Source organism: Drosophila suzukii, chromosome X (assembly GCF_043229965.1).
Source record: "Drosophila suzukii chromosome X, CBGP_Dsuzu_IsoJpt1.0, whole genome shotgun sequence".
NCBI lineage: Eukaryota > Metazoa > Arthropoda > Insecta > Diptera > Drosophilidae > Drosophila > Drosophila suzukii.
Genome location: NC_092084.1, coordinates 20,232,907 through 20,253,499, shown reverse-complemented (window position 1 = coordinate 20,253,499; position 20,593 = coordinate 20,232,907). Strand labels below are relative to the sequence as shown.

Here is a 20,593-nt window from a genome sequence, read left to right as displayed (position 1 = left end):
TTCAACATTTCCCAAAAGTTTGTTATTTTTATGTAGTCAAGTAAACATTTTCCCACAGAAGGAGATTCTCCGCTTTATTGCGTTTAACTCCCATTACAAGTTGTTTTACAAATGTTCAAAATTATATGTATGTAAATACCCGTAGGTAAAAAAAAAAACAACGAAGCTGTTGTGTGGGTGTCAGGTTTTCTTTCTCCAATGCAATGTGCAGGTGACGATGAGACGTTTTTAACGCCGCTTAATTTAAGATGAATCCAAAAACAAAAATCATATTTGCCGTTTCTTTTTCGAGAAGCAAAAGGACACAATACAGTTTCCTTTTTGGTTCTCCAATCCTGTTGATTATTTGTGTAGTTTTGTGGTTGTGTGATGGTTCTCGAAGTGTCAGTCTTGGCATTCTCTGGTACTGAGAAAGGTTACTTATGAGCTATCTTATGACACCTAGGCGTATACCCTGGGCTAAGCGAGTTCCTCGCTGCTCTCCTCTGGACGGGGCAGGAACTGAATGTTGGTTGTATCGCACATGGCCACCTTGGCGACGGTAAGCCAAGCATGCGGCATCATGTGGTGCAGAATGGCCTCCAAACGCTCTACTGGCAGAAAAGCCACACACTCTGCGTGGTCCAATTCCTGGCAATCATCTTCGGCAGAGCAGTGGTTGATCTGATCTTCGATCGGAATTCCGGGCACTGGACGCTGCACTGGTATCACGTCCTTTCCCTTTCCCTTATACAGCGTACCAGTGGCACTCAACAACTGGGTAACCAATCCCAGGCGGAACACAAGCAACTGCTCGGCATTATCGCTGATGGCCTGCATCACCGCATTTGTCATATTGGCCGTATTGTGCATACATTTCGGGGTCAGCAGAAGATCCGTAACACTGGGGCAGGCGGCAAGCAAGGGGCTAAATCCGCCGTCCACATCCACGTTCACCAGCTCCAGGCGTTTTACTCCACCCGCAATGGTCAGACCACGCATAATCTCGTCCACCGGGAACATGGCCATGCCCTTGTGATCGTTTTCCAAGCGGAACGAGCGTAGATTCTTAAGAGTGGGCAGCACTTGCTTGCCAAACTGCGTGCAGTTTAGGTTCTGGCATGAGCCCAACGCAAGCACCTCCAGACCGGGAAGGTCCTTCAAGAACATCATGTTCAGCTTGCCCAGATTGGACACTCCACGCAGACTCAACTCGGTTAGATTATGTAGATTCGCCAGCGAGCATAGCGATGTCAAGGTTGATTTTGGATCTGTCATGTGGATGCGAAGTATGCGAAGCTCCTCCGTCTGCTCCAAATGGGAAAGATTCAACGATGAAGTTGTGCAAGTGGCTCTTAGCTCCAGCAGATTGGTCAGATGACGGAAGACCAAATGCAGGAAGTCTGTATCCACTGCATCGGTGCGTAGAACGCGCAATGCTTTGAGGACGCGCAGGTCCCCGGTGTAGCGCAGCTGCGGCTTGGCCATTATCACGCCCATCATGTCCAGCTCGCGAGTGCGGTGGCGAGCCAGTTCGCGAAGACAAAACACCCAGCTGCCGATGTAGGTGTCGCGCAGGCTTACCGAGCGCCATACACTCATTTCACGGCTGACCATGGCCCAGGTCTTGCACACACGCGACATGTTGGCACGTTCCTAGAGGAGACAAGTTAGAGTGACGTTTAATTTCCTTTTAGTTCATATGAAAAGCATAAGCATTTAACTACCTTCAGGTTCATTGTCTTCATGATGGCCATTAGCACCTGACATCCGTTGTGGGCATCTCCCAGAGACTGCACCAGGTCGTGGCTTGGATTCTTGGTCTGGATGCGCTTGTTGTAGATCTTCTCATAGCCAGTCAAATCCGGCTGACGTGGAACCCTATCCAAATATGGAAAATGCATAAAAATAACCATTAGATGGTGGTTCCGTGTATGCTCCGCTTGGTTTTGGAACTGAACCGACTCACACTTTCACTGGGCGACGCGGCGGATCGGCCTTGATGGCTATAGCCTTGCGCCCGCCAATAACAACCACCTCCTGATCCTTGGGCGAGCGCCGATGTGCCAGGTTGTTGAACAGTTCTGTCGGCGGACGATGCCCGGGCTCTTCGCCGATCTCCAACAGGCTTTCCACGCTCTCGTTGTCATCATCATCGTTCGACTTCTGGTCATCATCCAGATCCTCAATATCCGGTTGGGGCTCTGTTGTCATCTCGCTTTTCTCAGATTCCCTCTTTTTCTTACGCTTGATCTTCGAGCAGTTCTGCAAGTGAGGAGATCATTCCATGAATAAGTTTCTTTTAATCCCCTTTAAGGCCTTTAGAAACTCACCAGACAAACGTTGGTCCTCCTTGTCAGCGGCAAAGTAGAATGGCAAAACACACAGGTCATGATGATCTTCTCGCTGGACACCTGCGATGATGTCTGTCTGGGCATGAAGCTAGGGGTTGAACAGACAGATTGAAAGTAGATTCAAAGGGTTCTTTTATCTGATTATGTACCTTCGTTTGCGAGTGGAGCTGATCACAGTTGGTGGTCCGGCTGGGCTGCTGCCGTTGCTGGAGGCAAGCACTCGAGAATTTCCCTTGACCGCCATGGTGGCGGTCCAGCCCTCGCTCGGTGGACTGGCCCCTTTGGGCACCTTGGGCTTGGAAACACGCTTCCCGGTGACCGGCGAAGGGGCGGGCTGTATCGGTGCCTGTTGGGACTTGCTACGCAATACGTTGGAGGGCGTAGCCCGACGCACTAGCTCGTACTCCGGTCCCGCCTCCTGCGCCTGACGCTGGAAGCAAAAGTGCTCGATAGTCAGCTCACCCTTCAGCATGGGCACAATATCTTCGCGTGAGCGCAACTTGCGTCCGTTGGGCGCAATAAAGAAAACGTCACCGGTGCGACGCTTGGGATTACCAGTGCTGGGCAGGACGAGCTCACGCTTCCAGCCGTAGGCGAAGGGCAGGCGATAGAACTCGTCGGTGGCCTTCAACTTAAGCGCTGAGGGTGTGGGAGGAGTCTCCGGAACGGCCTCCGCTTTAACATCGGGTTTCTTTCTGCTGGAGGGGGGAAACAGCGCCTTCGCCATCATCGACAGCTCCTGGCTGCTGAAGCGCGAGGTGCGACGCATCAGCGTACTCTCGGTACTGAAAGACTTAGCACGCTTTGCAAAGCGACTGGACACGGGTAGGATTTGAGGGTCCTTCGCTTTTTTGGGATCTTTGTCCAGCGGGACTTCAGCTTCATCAACTGCCATCTTCTTGATATCGTCTTCTTTAGCCAGCTTGCTATCCTTGGCGATGGGACTAAAGGTGCGCTTGCGGGAACGACGAGTCGGCTGGCGCGACGACGACGATGCGAAAACCTGAGGGACACTTGAGTTGCTCTCGTCCTCGGCCATAACCAGTGGTTCAATTTGCTCCTCCTCATCATCACCATCATCAGTCGGCTGCTGCTTATCATCTGTCTTCGTAGGCTGCTCCTTCTCCATTTCCTTCTCCTAAGGGGGGCGACACAAGCGGGAGAGAAGGTCAATGGTTAGTGGGTTTGTGATTTTCCCGACTCTAAGCATAAGATTTTTGTTGGGGTCTCCACCTGGTTGTCTAAATCTGTTTGTAGCATGTTGGTTGCTGTTGTTCTTGGACTCGATGTTGTTGCAGTACCAGTTGCGTTTGCATTGCTGTTGGTGTTGCTGTTGACAGTTGTCGTAGTTGTTGTTGTGGTTGGATTTGTACTAGTTGCAGTTACTAAAGTAATTGGCTGTTCAGGTTCTGGTTGTTGTTGGTTTGGTCCACGTCTTGGTGGCGTTGATGTCGTCATAATCAAGTCAGAGTTGGAGGACAGAGAGGACCCGACCGGCGACGTCATCATCGTTGATGGAGGCGATGCTAGCGACTGCTGCTGCTGCTGCTCTTGTTGCTGCTGCTGCGGTTGCTGCTCCTCAGTCGTTTTGGCCATTTCAGCCGGCTCTGATGGCCCTGCTGCTGTCTCCGCCTGCGGTTCCACTCTTGGAAACACCCACAGTCCTCTTCTGCCCAGTGCCCGCAGCTCGCCCGGCGACTGTATTGTTGTCGTGGATTGGTTGTGTTACGTTCGGTTGAGATTCGAGATGGGCACGGGTACGGTTACGAGTTGAATACATACAATAAGAACAAACAAAAAGCTGTCCACATTCTACAAAGCACACAAATAGGAACAGGCATAGCCCTCTGTACATCAGTTACTGTATTTGTTGGAATAAACAAAAGCAGCCAGCATAGAAACAAGCTACCTTGTCTAGTTTTTATTGAACAAGAAGCAACCAATGGGTGGAATATCATTTCACACCCACAAAACTATAAAAACTCAGTAGCCACATTAATCATCATTTGAAATCAATTCCTATTATACTAATTTAATATGATTTGTTTTTTTTTTCATTTTTATTAGCAAAATGCACCTATATACGAAAAAGTTTAAGGCAAAAATGATATGGAATAAAGCAGTTACATGCTTTGGAAATGGAAATTAATCTGGATACATATTTTGTTAATAAATTACTAATATATGTACTAACTAATAAGCATTTTAAAGTACGATTTGTCTAGCACATGTGTGGACAGAACATGAGTATACAGAGGGATATTCCATAAGCCTGAGCAGACAGCAGCAGGACCGCTTTCTTAGTCCCCACTACTCACCTGTGGCTCCACATCCAAACTGCTATCAATGTTGGCCATGGCCGTCAGCTTTGGGAATCCGCCTGTCCAGCCCATGAGTGCGGAATCTCCGGAGATGCGGCGTTCATGGCTTTTCTTTTTCTTGTTGTTTGACGATCCTTAATGGTAAAGAAAAGGAATTTTATTAAAATGTATAGTTGTTGTTTGTATAGTGGTGATCAAGGCTTGGCTTTAAAAATCCTAGTCCAATTTGAAAGATATACAATTTTTGCTTGTTGAGAGAAATGAAATCCTCAAAATTAGTTTATAAAAAGCTCGTAGAATAGAAATTATGTTTCCATAGAGATAAGGGTCTGTCACTTACCACTTGGGGACCCTCCGTTTAGCTCGTCGGAGTCATAATGATAGTGGCCATTCATCTGCGGCGATGAAGAGCTAGCGGTCGACTCACCGGCCGACACATCCAAGGCTATGGCATTGGCCACTAGCAGGCGATCGCGCATGTTAGATGGACCTACGCCAGGACTCTGACCACCCAAGGGACTACGACCGCCGGCAGGGGTGTGGGCACCAATGGGGCTTCTATTGCCGGCGGGACTTCTGTTCCCGGCGGGACTGCGCCCGTCGATGGGGGAGCCCCCGGATGCGGGACTTCTGTTGCCGGCGGGACTACGCCCTTCCATGGGAGATCCTCCGGATGCGGATTTACCATGTTTACCATTGCTGGTCGCATGTGGCGACGAGGATTTCGACTTTGAGTCCCGACTTGAGGAGCGTGGAGAGCGCTTCTTGGCTCGCTGCTTTGACGGTCCAGGAATGTCGTCGGGTGAGCTCATGTCGCTCTGGAAGAAATTTACCAGATTGCAAATTTTAGTTACGATTTATTTTCAGTAACACAAGTGTCAAAATAGAAGTCTGTTGAAGCATTGAAAACTAGAGTTGCCCTCTAGCCTACTAATATTCTAAAATTTTTGAAGTCTTTTGAATCATTGAAAAATAGAGTTGTCACCCTTTTTTCCCTAGGAAGTACTTTTAGTTTTCCCTAGCCTAATATTTTTTGTCAGTGCTTGATGAATTCAGCTAAATCAGTGGTCGGCAGCGGCCTATCTAGTGAGCATAGGGAAGTGTTCTGCCCATCCTCTGCTCGCTCACGTATAACGTACATGTTCGTGTGACTTCGGCATGGGTCTTCGGGTCATTTTTTCTCAACTTCGGCGCGCTTTTTTGTTGCTGCGGCAGAGGATCTTAGTGCAAAGCAGAGAAACGACTCGCTTCAGCACGCCGAAGGCAAACTTGTAATGGTATGTGTGTGCCGACCACTGTGCTAAATCATTGAAGTTTAGAGTTGCCACCCTTTTTCCTTATTTTTATTTTCCTGTTGTTTCCTGTACTGTTAAAATCACCTTGTTTATTTGGGAAGTACATTTTTATCTTTCCTTAGTTAACTTATTGTTCCTGACAGTAACTAAATATGAAAAATAAACCTTTATTTTGGCCTCTGTGAAACTTTCTGTTGAACTACAAGATTTCAGTAATTCAACAGTTTGCAGAGAGCATTTTGTTTTATAAATAAAAACAAACAAATAGTTCTGTACTTTGGTCCCTGAAACTCATGCTTTTTTATTTTATGCCATGATTCCTCGAGTATGTAACTTTTTACCTGTATATTTTTTCGCTCCTGCAAAGTTATTTATGTGTGTGTATGTAGTATCGGGTGTCTTCAGCTTCCACTTAATGAAGTTTGTTTAGTTTAGCTTTTATATCAGATATCACGAATTCATACCCTTCAGTTCTGCAGTAGGGACGCGGTGACATGGCTCAAGGCAAAAAGCTTTTTTTGTGCCTAAAACGCTGTGCCGCTGTTGACGTCAGCAGAGCAGTCGGCGCAGCGTAGAAGACTGCCCACGAAAACGATCGTGCAACAAAGAGAGGCAGATATTCGGATATTTCCCTCTCTTTCTTGTCTTATAATCTGCCTGCACTCCGCGCTCGCAGAGACAAATTTCGGCTGGTCCGTTATTTTTTTTGCGTCTCTCCGTTATGTTCGGCTAGCGACTAATATTTCGGCGGAAAAATTTTCGTGAAGAAGCGACATGTGCGAAAAAAACAACTAATATTGTTTTATAAAAGTAAACTATTTGATTATAGTAAAATTTAGTAAATTGAATTTACTTATAATGTTATATTTACTTATTATACATTCTTATTACAATATAATTTTATAGTTAAGTTATAGAAATTTAGTCCGTTAAAATTGATTTAAGTATTTAAAACATTTAAGTATTAACATTTAAAAAAAAATCGTATTGTATTTTTTACTCAAGAAGTAAAATCTATATAGTCGGATATATTTTACTTTAGAAAGGGTATAGGTGCAGTGGCACGCGCCAACAGCGAAGAGAAAACAAAAGAAATCTAGTAAAGGGGTGAGAAGACTTGGTGCATTCTGTTTGAGTGATTGAAAGGGAAGCATCCATTTTAATGGTGCGCAGCAGAGTTACTTTAATCGTTTAGTTAATATAATAAAGTCAGGTAAGTGCTACATTAAGTTTAAGATGTTGTGCATTGATCTTAGTTTAAAGTACGTAAATTTTGAAGGTATTCAATGGGTTCCGTTAGCCGAAAGTGGATGACGAAATGTTTTGTGCCAATAAAAATTCTGCAACAAGCTATAAAAGGTAAATATACAATTAAACAAATAAAACGCATTTTTTAAACATATGTTTTTTCAGGAGCGTTGGCCAAGGATTCAGAGGACCCGGACAAAGGTTTAAGAACGGCGATGTCTAACGTTAAAAATAAGCTTACGAAGCAAAAAAACAGAAACAATAATTGTACAATTTTTGAAAATCTAAATAGTACCATATAATTAAAATGAATTAAAATGAAATGAATTAAATTCTATATTTTTTTAATTGAAAACTCAAGGAAAAATTCTGATTTTCACAAGTGATTCACTTGGGACGTGTCCTTTGCAAGTGATTTCACAAGTGAAAACTCAAGGAAAAATTATGATTTTCCCAAGTGTTTCACTTGGGACGTGTCCCTTGCAAGTGATTTCACAAGTGAAAACTCAAGGAAAAATTCTGATTTTCCCAAGTGATTCACTTGGGACGAGTCACCGGCACGTGACAGGCCATACGAAAAATGAGTATAAGGAACAAGTGAATTCCCGTAGGACTTCGAAAAATTTTCATTTGAATTTTCACTTGTGAAAATGCGGACATCCCATACAATTTTCTATATGGAGCGTCACTTGTTCTTCACTTGTGCAAGAGGACATGTCCCACGGGATTCACAAGGTGATTCACAAGTGAAACTTTTTTTTTGGAACTGAAGGGTAAGTTTAATTTGTTAACGGTTTAGGCCAATTATTGAGAAGACGCCATGAAAATTCGCAAGGAGTTATTTTGGGATTATTAAAACAATGAACACTGTACTTTCGGTGCATATAAAAAACACAGAAGGGCTTTACGCACTGGTGTGCGTGTGACAGCCTCAACAAATTTTCGACAAGAGCTTGCAGGTACACACATGCACAAACATACAGACATGCCGCGTCTTGTTTTTGTTCGATTTCTTATTTTTTTTGCCGTTTATTCAAAATATTTCGAAGCTGCTATGAAAATTCGCGAGAAGTGAATTTGAAATTATTAATACAGTGAACACTGTACTATCTAAAAAACACAGAAGGGCTTTACGCATTGGTGTGCGTGTGACAGCCTCAACAAATTTTCGACAAGAGCTTGCAGGTACATACATGCACATTCATACACACAAACATGCAGCGGTTTGTTTTTGTTCCGATTCTTCTTTGATCGACACCCTCCCTCCCCGTTTATTTCCGACGAATATTTTACCAACGAAAACATTACACACACACATTCGCATTTTGGTGCACTTTTTCAGTCCAATTTTCAATTGGAAATTGCACAAATTACACTTTCCGCCATTGAAGTGCAATTAACGTGCACTTATTTGGTCCTATTTTTCCTGTCGCACAGTCTTCATCGCCCTTTGCTTTTTGGAGCTTCTTCGGCGCATTGCGAACTTGCGCTGCAAGTGTGTGCGTCGCCGCGTCTGTATGCGTGAGTGACGCCAATTAACGCGCCCACAAAGCTTCCCTTTACGGGCTTAAAACTATTGTTCCCCAAAAGTTTAGGACACTTTTTAGCTTACCTGTTAAACACGAATTAAGTTTTCACTATGAAAATCACCTTCTCCACCAAATTCCCTTAAAAAAGTGAAGGCGAGCGTACTTCGCACGATTACTAGTGATGGAATCGAAACCGATAAGTACTCGATAAAAAAACCGAGTGCTGTGAAATCCGGCGATGATTATTCGATACTATCGAAACTACCTAAAAATACTTTTAAAAATAATTATGAAATACTAAGACTTAATTGGAATGTTTTAATTTTTAGCTTGATTTAAATTTTAGTTGGTAAATATACAACAACCTATTTAAAAAAATGTACATGACATATGACATGAGAAAACATGCCATGAGTGTTCCATACCATGCGCAGCTATCGATAGCAACATGCTTTCAATCATCCCTGGCGACCCAACTGGTTGTATACTACATACATACGTACATATACGTATGTATTACATACCTATATAATATTGCCAGCTCTGCACGTGAAATCCGAAGGCGGCGAAAGTAATCTGTGATCAAATCAAGTGAGTTAACGGGCAGTGGGTGCACTTCACCAGCTTTATAATACCCATATCCATAGAAATGTCCAAGGCCAAGGGTAAGAAAAAGGAGCGCTTCGATGACGACGAGGAGCAGCTGGAGAAAGTGCAGGAGAAGAAGCCGCCGACGAACAAAAAGGGTGGCAAGAAGGGAAAGCGTGGAGGTGGTGGCGATTCCAGCGACGAGGATCCTGCACCCAAAAACCGCGACAACGAGGATCTGGAGAGCGTAGCCTCGTCGAACCAAAGCAAACAGCAGCAGGCGGGCAAAAAGCAGGCCAAGAAGGGCAAAAAGGGCAGGAAGAACGACGACTGGAGCGACGAGGATGAGAAACCAGCGAAGGGTCTGCCCGCCAACGACCAGGATGATGAGGATGACGAGGAGGCTCCTCCTCCATCCAAGCCGGCTGCCAAGAAGCCACCGCCCAGCAAGAAAATCAAGAAGAACAAAAAGAAGAACGACGACTTCTCCGACGAGGAGGAACCCGAACTGGACTTGGATGAGCCAGAAGATGAGGATGAAGTGGTCGTTGCGGCCGCCAAACCCACCTCCAAGAAGTCCAAGAAGAAGCAGCAGAAGAACAAGTTTGCCATGAGCGAGGATGAAGATGAGGAGGTTGCAGAAGATCTGCAGGATGACGACAATGAGGAGGAGGAGGAGGTGGTGTCCACCAAGCCTGCGGCTAAAAAGTCCAAGAAGAAGCAGCAGCAAAAACAGAAACTGGCGGCCAGCGAGGACGAAGAAGAACCCGAGGATGAGGATGAGCAGCCCGAAAAGGAAGTGGAGGAGCAGAAGGTAGAGCAAGTCCTCAGCGAGAAAGTGGCTGCCGTGAGTCTCAAGGAAAAGACACCTGAACCTGTAGTCGAACCCGAACCCGAACCCGAACCTGAACCTGAACCAGAGCCCGAGGAAGATGCCGAAGCTGAGGCGGAACCCAAGTCCGAGGACGGCAAGGAAACCAAGGAGAAGAAGCTCACCCACAAGGAGAAGAAGAAGCAAAAGAAGCAACAGGAGTATGAACGCCAAATGGAGCTGATGACAAAGAAGGGCGGTGCCGGACACTCCGATTTGGACAATAATTTCACCATGTCACAGGTGCAGAAGAGCGCAGGTCAACAGGCGGCTCTGGAACACGCCGTGGACATCAAGATAGAGAATTTCACCATCTCAGCCAAGGGTGAGTCATCCCTACGTCATTTAATCAATATTTAAACCCCTCCCCTAATTCCTTATTTTTCATTGTTCAATCCAGGTAACGATCTGTTTGTGAACGCCAACTTGTTGATTGCCCATGGACGTCGCTACGGTTTAGTGGGTCCCAATGGTCATGGCAAGACCACACTCCTTCGGCATATTGCCACCCGTGCCTTTGCCATACCGCCCAATATCGATGTGCTGCTCTGCGAACAGGAAGTGGTGGCCACCGACAAAACGGCCATCGATACCATCCTTGAAGCGGATGTGCGACGCACGGAGATGCTGAAGAAGGCGGATGATCTGGAGAAACAGTTCGCCGCTGGCGATTTGAGTGTTCAGGAGGAACTTAACGATGCGTTTACGGAGCTAAAGGCCATTGGAGCCTACTCGGCGGAGGCCAGGGCCCGGAGAATCCTGGCCGGTTTGGGATTCAGCAAGGAAATGCAGGACAGACCCACCAACAAGTTCTCCGGTGGCTGGCGCATGAGAGTGTCCCTGGCCCGAGCCCTCTATCTGGAGCCCACGCTGCTCATGCTTGACGAGCCGACCAATCACTTGGATCTTAATGCTGTGATCTGGTTGGACAACTATCTGCAGGGCTGGAAGAAGACCCTGTTGATCGTGTCTCACGACCAAAGTTTCTTGGACAACGTGTGCAACGAGATTATTCACTTGGACCAGAAGAAGCTGCAATACTACAAGGGCAACTACTCCATGTTCAAGAAGATGTATGTGCAGAAGCGTCGCGAGATGATCAAGGAGTACGAGAAGCAGGAGAAGCGACTGCGCGAGCTGAAGGCCCACGGTCAATCGAAGAAGGCGGCGGAGAAGAAGCAGAAGGAGTCGCTCACCCGCAAGCAGGAGAAGAACAAGTCGAAGCAGCAGAAACAGGACGAGGACGAGGGACCGCAGGAACTGCTGGCCAGGCCAAAGGAATATATCGTCAAGTTCCGCTTCCCGGAACCATCGCAACTGCAGCCGCCCATTTTGGGTGTCCACAATGTAACCTTCGCCTTTGCGGGCCAAAAACCGCTGTTCATCAAGGCCGACTTCGGTATTGATCTGACCAGTCGCGTGGCCATCGTGGGACCCAATGGTGTGGGCAAGTCCACGTTCCTGAAGCTGCTGCTCGGCGAACTGGAACCGCAGGAGGGTGAGCAGCGCAAGAATCACCGCCTTCACGTGGGCCGTTTCGATCAGCACTCCGGCGAACATCTCACGGCAGAAGAATCGGCTGCCGAGTATCTGCAGCGTCTGTTCAATTTGCCGCACGAAAAGGCGCGCAAGGCGTTGGGATCCTTTGGTCTGGTCAGTCATGCGCACACCATCAAGATGAAGGATCTGTCCGGTGGTCAGAAGGCTCGTGTGGCCCTCGCTGAGCTTTGTCTCAGTGCTCCGGATGTCCTGATTCTCGATGAGCCTACCAATAACCTGGATATCGAGAGTATTGACGCCTTGGCGGAGGCTATCAACGAGTACGAAGGTGGCGTGATCATTGTTTCCCACGACGAGCGATTGATCCGTGAAACGGGCTGCACTCTATACGTGATTGAGGATCAGTCGATCAACGAGATTGATGGAGAGTTCGATGACTACAGGAAGGAGGTTCTCGATTCGCTGGGCGAGGTGGTCAACAATCCTAGCGTGGTGGCCAATGCAGCGGTGCTGCAATAACCCTGGAGCTTCACACGGACTTGGAGTCCCCGCCCCTGGTCATCATCTCGTCAGCCGGCTCGCCCTATGTTAATTGTTCAACTGTTGAATGGTTTATCCGCTAGTTAGCCTTTTTATACCAACATATATACAATAACAAATTGTGGAAGTAAAAGTTATTACACTAGAAAGGTGTAGAATGAATTGCGTATATAAATATTATGGGATTTAGGAAGCTATAAGAAGGAATTTAACCATTGGATAAGATTTTCACACTGATTGCAATTTAATCACACGGAAGTATAGTTTCATATTAAATATTGCTTGCTAAATCATCAAAAATGTATAAGTTACCAAAAACTTATCATAATCATTGATAGCTATTATATCTTTAACACGTTATATGCATGAAGCAAATCAATTTACTTGGAGAAGTTTAGGGTATATAAAAGTCAGTTTTCAACGAGTGGGATAGAATCTGCTCAAAAAGTGAGACTTTATTAGAAGTTCCTTGGGAAGCTTGAGGCCAATGATGAGATAGTTAACCCAATAACAAGAAGCTATATAAACAAATATGCAGAATAGTTTTTGTTTATTTCAGCAACTGATTTTTGCGTGCATTCCAAAAAATGGATAAACTTAGCCTAAGGTACATATAATTCTTAACACTAGATGTGCAAATTAGAGGGTGATGGAGTCCTAGCCGCTGCGGTAGAAGGACTTGACGTTGTTGATCAGGTGGCTCAAACCATTGTAGCCATCCTTATCGAAGTCGATATTCTCGCCGCCGAATTCAATGACCTGAAGAGGGAGAACAAGGGGATTAGGAATAGTCTTAGGGCCTTCGTTGAGCAAGAGCACCCACCTCCTTGGCCCTGATGGTGTCGGCACCATGTGGCACTCCAATGACCTCCACCCAGGCTCCATCGGCGGCACTCAGTTCCCCCGGCAAATTGATCTTCAGCTTGTGGTTGTCCGTGGAATTGGCCAGCAAAGTGGATCCCGCCACGCTCTCCACGCGCACCATTATGCTCACGGTTTGGCCGGAAAACTGCTTCAGCATTCCTCCGTTGATAATCGAGCGTGGATCAAAGGCATTCATAATTATTCAGCAGTTTATTAAAGTTTAATCAGAAAAGTTGCAAATTTCGGCACGAAATGAAATGCGTAAACAAGAAAGAGCGCCAATCAAGACAGCGATGACAGAATCGATACACCGTTAGCTGAGTGATGCTATCGATAGTATTTGAAAGCAATTATTTATTATATTTCAATGAAATATTTTACTTATGTCTGATTATTTACCTCTAGCTTATGGTTAATTATATAAAAAAAAATGTTTTTCCATCTGGTTTTGAAGTTTCTCAACTGTTTTATATATTTTTTACCACAAATAATGAATAACATCGCTTGGGACTACCCCAAAAACTTCGATAACACGCAAGATGAGAGTTGCTCACTGGAAAACGCCCCGGTGAGAACGTGCTAGTTTCAGGACCTCAGACAACTAAATCGATGTATCGATAGTTTTTAGCCTGGCCAACCGAACCAATGTTTATTGTTATAAAATAAATGTTAAAAATAAACAGTTAATCACTTAATATAAACAAAAACTAGTGCAAGCATTGTTAAAACCACCCCCGCCCTCGGAACTTACCTCATCGCGGGCATACAACAACAAATAGAGCAACAATAACGCCACCAGCAGCAGCAACAACAACAACAAGCAGGAGACTCAGATTCGCAACGCAATCAAAAAAAATAAAACGGAAAAAACAACTACAAGGCGAAACGCATAAATAAATAGGGAAACAAATAATAGTAATAATAAGACTAAAAGCAAGTGGAAAAGTACGAAAGCGAAAAGAGAAAACATATGTACGTTGCGTGAGAGTGACGTGTGTTTGTGTGTGTGTGAGCGAGCGAGAGCGAACGATAGAGGGGGCAAAAACAAAAACAACAGCCAGCATAAGCGAGACCTTGAAAACTTTAAAAGCAGCAGAAAAAACAAAAAAATAAAACCAACAAAAAAAAAACAAAAACAATAAAGGCTGAAAATATAACAAAAAAAATAAAAGTATAAATATTTTAAGAAGAAATATTTGTATATAAAATTATTAGAGAGGAGCGGAGCGTATACTCTGTTATGGAGAGTGACGATTTTCATTTACCGCAAGGCGCCAATTAAAGGGGAAAATCCATAAAGCGAGGATTGCCAGTGGAAAAGCCACAACAAAAGGCAATTTCCCACGCCACTGAAAAAAGTGGTGGAAAATCGGGCAAACAAAATGGCTGCAGCAGAGGCGGGCAACACGGGCTCCACAGGATCCGGATCCGGATCTGGATCGGGTTCGGCCTCATCCTCGGATCCTGCCAACGGCCGGGAGGCCCGCAATCTCGCCGAGAAACAGCGACGGGATAAGTTGAATGCCAGCATCCAGGAGCTGGCCACCATGGTGCCACATGCAGCCGAATCCTCACGTCGCCTGGACAAGACCGCCGTCCTCAGATTCGCCACCCATGGCCTGAGGTTGCAGTATGTCTTTGGCAAATCCGCCTCTAGGCGCCGTCGAAAACCCAGCTTGAAAGGCTCTGGCTTCTCCGCCTCGGCTGGCGGAGATCTAGCCAATCCCAGTATGCATCTCACGGACACCTTAATGCAGCTGCTGGACAGCTGCTTCCTCACCCTTACCTGCAGTGGCCAAATCGTTTTGGTCTCCTCCAGCGTGGAGCAGCTCCTGGGTCACTGTCAGTCCGATTTGTATGGCCAGAATCTGCTCCAGATCACCCATCCCGAGGATCAGGCCTTGCTGAGGCAACAGCTAATACCCCGGGATATAGAGACGCTGTTCTACCAGCAGCAGCATCAGCAGCAGGGGCACAATCAACAGCAGGGCCACTCCACATCCACATCGGCCTCAGCCTCTGGCAGTGATATGGATGAGGAGGAAATGGAGACGGAGGAGCAGCGTTTGCAGGAGCAGCAGCAGCAGGAGCAGCAGGACGAGGAGGATGAGGATGAGGAGCACCCGTATAACCGACGTACACCCAGCCCGCGGAGCATTGCCCATTTGGCGGCCATCGATGAACGCCTGCGTACGGATCGTCGCTGTTTCACAGTCCGCTTGGCCAGAGCCTCCACACGGGCGGAGGCCACGCGGCACTACGAACGGGTGAGGATTGACGGCTGCTTTCGCCGCAGCGACTCTTCGCTGACCGGCGGAGCTGCTGCCAACTATCCCATAGTCTCCCAGTTAATACGACGCTCGAGGAACAATAATATGCTGGCTGCGGCCGCAGCTGTGGCGGCAGAAGCGGCGACAGTGCCGCCCCAGCACGATGCCATTGCCCAGGCGGCGCTGCATGGGATCAGTGGGAACGACATCGTGCTCGTGGCCATGGCCAGAGTGCTGCCGGAGGAACGGGCGCCCGAGGAGACAGAAAGTCCGCTCGGCTTGACCATCTATAGGCAGCCAGAACCCTATCAGTTGGAGTATCATACGAGGCACCTTATCGACGGCAGCATCATCGACTGTGATCAGAGGATTGGTCTGGTGGCGGGCTATATGAAAGATGAGGTGGGTAGTTTGGCATTGCCTCCAGTTCCATTTCATCCAGTTCATTGTTAATTAATTGCTCTCCTCCCCAAAACAGGTGCGCAACCTTAGCCCCTTCTGCTTTATGCATCTGGACGACGTGCGCTGGGTTATTGTGGCCCTTCGCCAGATGTACGACTGCAACAGCGACTATGGTGAGAGCTGCTACCGTCTGCTATCCCGGAATGGTCGGTTCATCTACCTGCATACGAAGGGCTTTCTCGAAATCGATCGTGGCACCAACAAGGTGCACTCATTCCTGTGCGTCAACACGCTGCTCGACGAGGAGGCGGGCCGGCAGAAGGTGCAGGAGATGAAGGAGAAGTTCTCGACCATCATCAAGGCTGAGATGCCCACGCAGAGTACCACTCCCGATTTGCCCGCCTCCCAGGCGCCGCAGCAACTGGAGAGAATTGTACTGTATCTGATAGAGAACCTGCATAAGAGTGTGGATTCGGGCGATGCGGTTGGGGGACAACCCATGGAGAGCCTGATGGACGATGGCTACTGTTCGCCAGCAAATACGTTGACCCTCGAGGAGCTGGCTCCATCGCCCACGCCCGCCTTGGCCCTGGTGCCGCCAGCTCCCTCATCGGTGAAGAGCTCCATTTCCAAGTCGGTGAGTGTGGTCAATGTAACGGCGGCCAGGAAGTTTCAGCAGGAGCATCAGAAGATGCGCGACCGAGATCGGGATCGGGAGCTGCTGAGGGAGCGCAGCCACTCCTCGCAACAGGGAGTGATCCGGCAATTGAGCAGCTGCCTCAGCGAGGTGGACACAGCATCCTGCACTCTATCGCCGGCTAGTAGTTTGAGTGCTGGTGAGGCGCCCGATACGCCAGATCCACACAGCAATACACCGCCGCCACAGCCGCTTCATACGCGTCCCAGTGTTCTGCATCGAACACTGACCAGCACGCTGCGATGACGGGCTGATGACTCCTGGTTTGCCTTCTAATTGGGTGTGGAAAGGGACGCCATTAGTAGCTCACATTGCATCTTTGATGTAATCCGAAGCAATCGCAAGTGAAAACCCAAAATGTATCAGATACTTTTCAAGCTTAGCCAAAAAAGAAAGGAGTAGTTAGTTCTAACCAGTTGTTTTTAGAGACTTGGAATCTTGTATTTTATTATTCCCAGTTCCAGACATTTTATTAATGCAATTTGGGTTCAGTGCCTATATAATGACTGGTCTTAAAAGAGCAATTAAAAAGGAAAAACAGAATTTGTAATATAATAACCCTGTAATTATATGGGAATTCCCTCTCTTTCTGGTTTCAACTACCTAATTTTCAACTTGTTCAAAGTGCATTCTTAATCACAACCAAACGAAATTATTAGCTTTGTGTATATTAACATATTATAACATTGTTTCGTTATAGTTTCCTTAAAAAATTAGGACGCATTTATTTCGAGATTGTGGCAGTAGTAATAATCTGATCACGATGATCGCTATTAAAAAGTGTAAGATACATTTTGGGAATCACTGATTTTGCAAGTGATATCGATGCGAAATAGTTCGGCTATATGTTATATTGTATGCCGATCGGTGTGTGCTGCTAAGACGGTGTTCCATAATCAATAATCTTCGTTATGTAATTACGTTTAATTTGTAAATATGGATGTGTGTGTGAGCACGAGTGCGTCTGTGTGCATGGGTGTGTTTGAAGACTAGATCAGTGCTCGGCTTCGGTTTTAGTTGAAATCTAAGCCCCATTTCCCGATTTCCCAGTTATCACCCTCCGCCCCCCCCCGCACACCAGTGTAAAAAGAGTACAAAAAACAAACAATTATATATTTATTTTGCCCTAAGTCTGGAAACGCTAGAAACGACTCATTAATAGTTATACGGATTTCGCAATCGATGGAAACTAAACGCTCGACTTTTTTTTTTGCCATCGCCACAGTCAAACTTCTCGAAATTGAACTCGAAAGTCTCCTGAAAATTTGAATTTATTATTTGTTAATATTTTTAATGCGTATAGAGAATCGATTTTAGGTGTGCTTTTAAAAAAATCGTTAAAATTTCCTTGAAAATCAGCCTAGTTTGGATATTTTTAAAGATTTTGTAAAAATTAATATGCAAATTGTTAGTGTTGGAAAACTCTTTAGTACGAAAGTACAAAATAGAAAACCAAATTAAAAACTAGGAATGCCAAAACTCTGATAAAGTTTAAAATTAAAACTATTTAGACAATTTTAATTACACTCATAAAAATTATAGTTTTTTGAAATTAGCTTAAAATTTTAAAAGCTTGATTTTTTGAAGGAAGCCTGATTTAATCCAAAGCCCAGTGAACGAATAATAAAAAAGCAATAACTAAACTTTTCAAAAAAATCGAATTACACTAAGATTGTAAACATTTTTAATAAATTTAAACCAAATATTGAAAGTTTAGATAGTCAAGACAATATCATTTTAAAAATGATTTACATTTTAAAGACCTTAAACTTGTAAGAACAACTACAGTGAAATATTTTCTTATAACAGTGAATATTTAAACCAAGAATCTATGGATCAAGAGTCCAGTTTTTTTTTTTATAAATATCTAATGGATTCACGAATATATTTTAAATTCAGAAGAGGCGGTCAGTTCGTGCTGGTGAAGTTTACTGTAGCCCAATACTCACAAGGCCAGATTGACCTGTTATCAAAGCCTTTGCCATCGTCCTTGGCGTTGCGTTCTTATCATCGACGTATCGGAGGGGAGTATACATTTTATTTTTCGGGGAAGTGGTTCTAGTGGTAATTATGAGGCGGTGGGTGGTGGTTTTGGGAGGTTGTGAGGAGGCGGGGTTATCCTTTCGTTATTTTTTTTGTTTTATAGCGAAATTCTGCTAGCTATAAACATATGCATATATATACAGTATGTATATTATTAACATTTCGTTTAGCTCAATTTTTTGTTTGTATTTTTAATTATTACTCGGTTTGTCTAGTGTGTAATTTAATTAAAAGTCGTATGCTAATTTCCCAGCGAATCGTTCAGTGTTTGTCCAAACGAGTTGTGCTCTTTAAACACTTTTGGTTTATCCCTTCAATTAAATTTTGTTTGTTTCCTTGCGTTGTTATTTTCCCAAAAAAATAAGTTTTTCTTTAGTAATATTAATATAGTTTTAAGTGTAATGTCAAATGTCAAGTGGTATAATCGACGTAAGAATAATACTGTGTAATGTCTTTTTTAGAACTTGCTAAACTATAGCAATTAAAAATAGCCCGTAATTAACAATAATTAATTATAATAATCAGTAACAGTTCATGCAGATGAATTAATAAATAATAAATTATATAAATGAAGAATATTGTCTTTTTATTGTGGGTAAAAAATAAATGTGATCTAAATTGTATTATTGGGCAATGTGCTGAAATTATTGCATTAATTTCTAAGTTAAATTAAAGTGGATGCGGTGAATAAACGGTGGATGGCAATATGTGTTAGAAGAGTGCAGCTAGCCATACTGCGTATTCAAAATTGTTTTGGCGCTCTTTTTATCAAGTAAAAAGTGATCCCTGTTTGCTGAGTCTTAAATAGAAAATTCGCTTATTAACTTTAAACTTTTTTTAATTTAAAAATGATGTAAATAATTTAAAATGTAAGACTTGTAAGAAAATCAAAAATTTGTAATTGTAAAATGTAAAATAAATATTCAGTCGTATGAGTTTAAGGTGAGTTCGGAGGAATGGTGAGATTCCATTGAACTTATGGATTATAGAATATAAAGTAAATTTATATTGCCTACGTGAATTCATAGTAGTGTTAATGAAGTTATACAACATGCGATGTTATATAACATGCGATTGCATATTTAAGTGCCTAAATGTTTGGAGGTAGGACAGTCTTAAATAAACATATCAAATTTAATTTATAGAAAAAGGTCTACATAATCAATTATGTTTTTTTAAATCAAACAATAGAGTTTGGAGAATCAAAAAGGCATTTTTAATTCTTGGATTCTAGGAAAATTACAAAAATTGTTTCTGTTAAAATTGTTTTAACTTATTAGGAAAATAAGTAATTTTCAGCCTCGAAAGCTTTAAGAAAGTGGTAATTACATTTAGTTACAAGTACCTAACCTTACGGTCAGTATAATTAAAAAAAAAAATTAAACAACTTTTTAAAGATAAAAATAAACAATGTTGTAGATATTCAAATTCGAATTTGCGCGCCTTCATGTGCACCTATAGTTATCCTGCTCACACGCACCGCTTCCGAATAACGGTGGTGCTGCAGCAAATTCACCACGCGACACGAAACCCACCAACTCAGTTCCATTAACAGCAAATGTTGGAAAACGTTTTATCTTAACATTTCTGTTGAAGAGTCAAATTCAAAATCGGTTGGTGTGACCATCCGCCAAGCTGTTTTTGCTATATTTGAAAATTTACACCCAACATTCTCAGTTTGTTAGCTCGTCAAAGCATTTGAAAAGTGTCACACTTTATCTTTCGAAGCATACCCCAAATTATTTAAAGTATATCCGTCAAATAGTGACAGAGCATTGCATTTCTAGCGAATACGAGATGGTTTCTCTTCCCGCGAAATAATTTTTTCAGTATTTTTGTGTTTAAACGTAAGCAAACGTAAGCGACCGTAAGTATCAGTAAAAAAGCGAGATAGAAGATCTCTGATCTTGCTCTCCGAAAAGCAGCGCTCTGCAAATCTTAACATTAAACAATCTTAACATTTCTGTTGAAAGGAGAGGGGAGGCAAATTTGAAATCAGCTGGTGTGACCGTCCGCCAACCGCGGCGAAATGTAGAAAACAAAAGCAGATTGGTCTGTCTTTTTCGTTTTTAAATTCAGGGGCTGCGATTCG

General features: G+C 44.3%; 4 protein-coding genes and 1 long non-coding RNA gene across 7 annotated transcripts; 3 read left to right on the top strand and 2 right to left on the bottom strand.

Moving 5' to 3' along the window:
- Positions 1–47: 47 nt before the first annotated feature.
- On the bottom strand, positions 48–8,945 carry LOC108005338 (serine/arginine repetitive matrix protein 2). 2 transcript variants are annotated; one of them, XM_017068573.4, is made up of 9 exons: positions 8,810–8,945; positions 4,995–5,472; positions 4,652–4,788; positions 3,567–4,031; positions 2,483–3,471; positions 2,313–2,421; positions 1,949–2,244; positions 1,707–1,860; positions 48–1,635 (listed from the first exon to the last, which is right to left on the bottom strand). In XM_017068573.4, the coding sequence occupies exons 2-9, from the start codon at positions 5,464–5,466 to the stop codon at positions 460–462; spliced, it is 3,798 nt and encodes a 1,265-aa protein (XP_016924062.2). In that variant the 5' UTR covers positions 5,467–5,472; positions 8,810–8,945; the 3' UTR covers positions 48–459. The 2 variants fall into 2 exon arrangements, with proteins under 2 accessions (XP_016924062.2, XP_070853554.1); XM_070997453.1 differs by lacking the exon at positions 3,567–4,031.
- On the top strand, positions 6,416–7,529 carry LOC139353377 (uncharacterized). Of its 2 annotated transcripts, XR_011604621.1 has the most exons (3): positions 6,416–7,162; positions 7,229–7,308; positions 7,363–7,529. It is a non-coding gene; the product is annotated as an uncharacterized lncRNA (long non-coding RNA). The 2 variants fall into 2 exon arrangements; XR_011604620.1 differs by having other exon boundaries at positions 6,416–7,308.
- Positions 8,946–9,178: 233 nt separating the features above from the next.
- LOC108005443 (ATP-binding cassette sub-family F member 1) lies at positions 9,179–12,387 on the top strand. Its single transcript, XM_017068733.4, has 3 exons — positions 9,179–9,317; positions 9,374–10,510; positions 10,586–12,387. Exons 2-3 carry the CDS (start codon positions 9,376–9,378, stop codon positions 12,202–12,204), a joined length of 2,754 nt encoding a protein of 917 aa, XP_016924222.2. The 5' UTR covers positions 9,179–9,317; positions 9,374–9,375; the 3' UTR covers positions 12,205–12,387.
- A 361-nt stretch (positions 12,388–12,748) lies between these two features.
- On the bottom strand, positions 12,749–13,380 carry RPA3 (Replication protein A3). Its single transcript, XM_017068422.4, has 2 exons — positions 13,049–13,380; positions 12,749–12,984 (listed from the first exon to the last, which is right to left on the bottom strand). The coding sequence occupies exons 1-2, from the start codon at positions 13,283–13,285 to the stop codon at positions 12,883–12,885; spliced, it is 339 nt and encodes a 112-aa protein (XP_016923911.2). The 5' UTR covers positions 13,286–13,380; the 3' UTR covers positions 12,749–12,882.
- A 331-nt stretch (positions 13,381–13,711) lies between these two features.
- Positions 13,712–17,547, top strand: Met (Methoprene-tolerant). The gene is made up of 2 exons (XM_017068729.4): positions 13,712–15,761; positions 15,838–17,547. The coding sequence occupies exons 1-2, from the start codon at positions 14,472–14,474 to the stop codon at positions 16,702–16,704; spliced, it is 2,157 nt and encodes a 718-aa protein (XP_016924218.2). The 5' UTR covers positions 13,712–14,471; the 3' UTR covers positions 16,705–17,547.
- Positions 17,548–20,593: the final 3,046 nt, after the last annotated feature.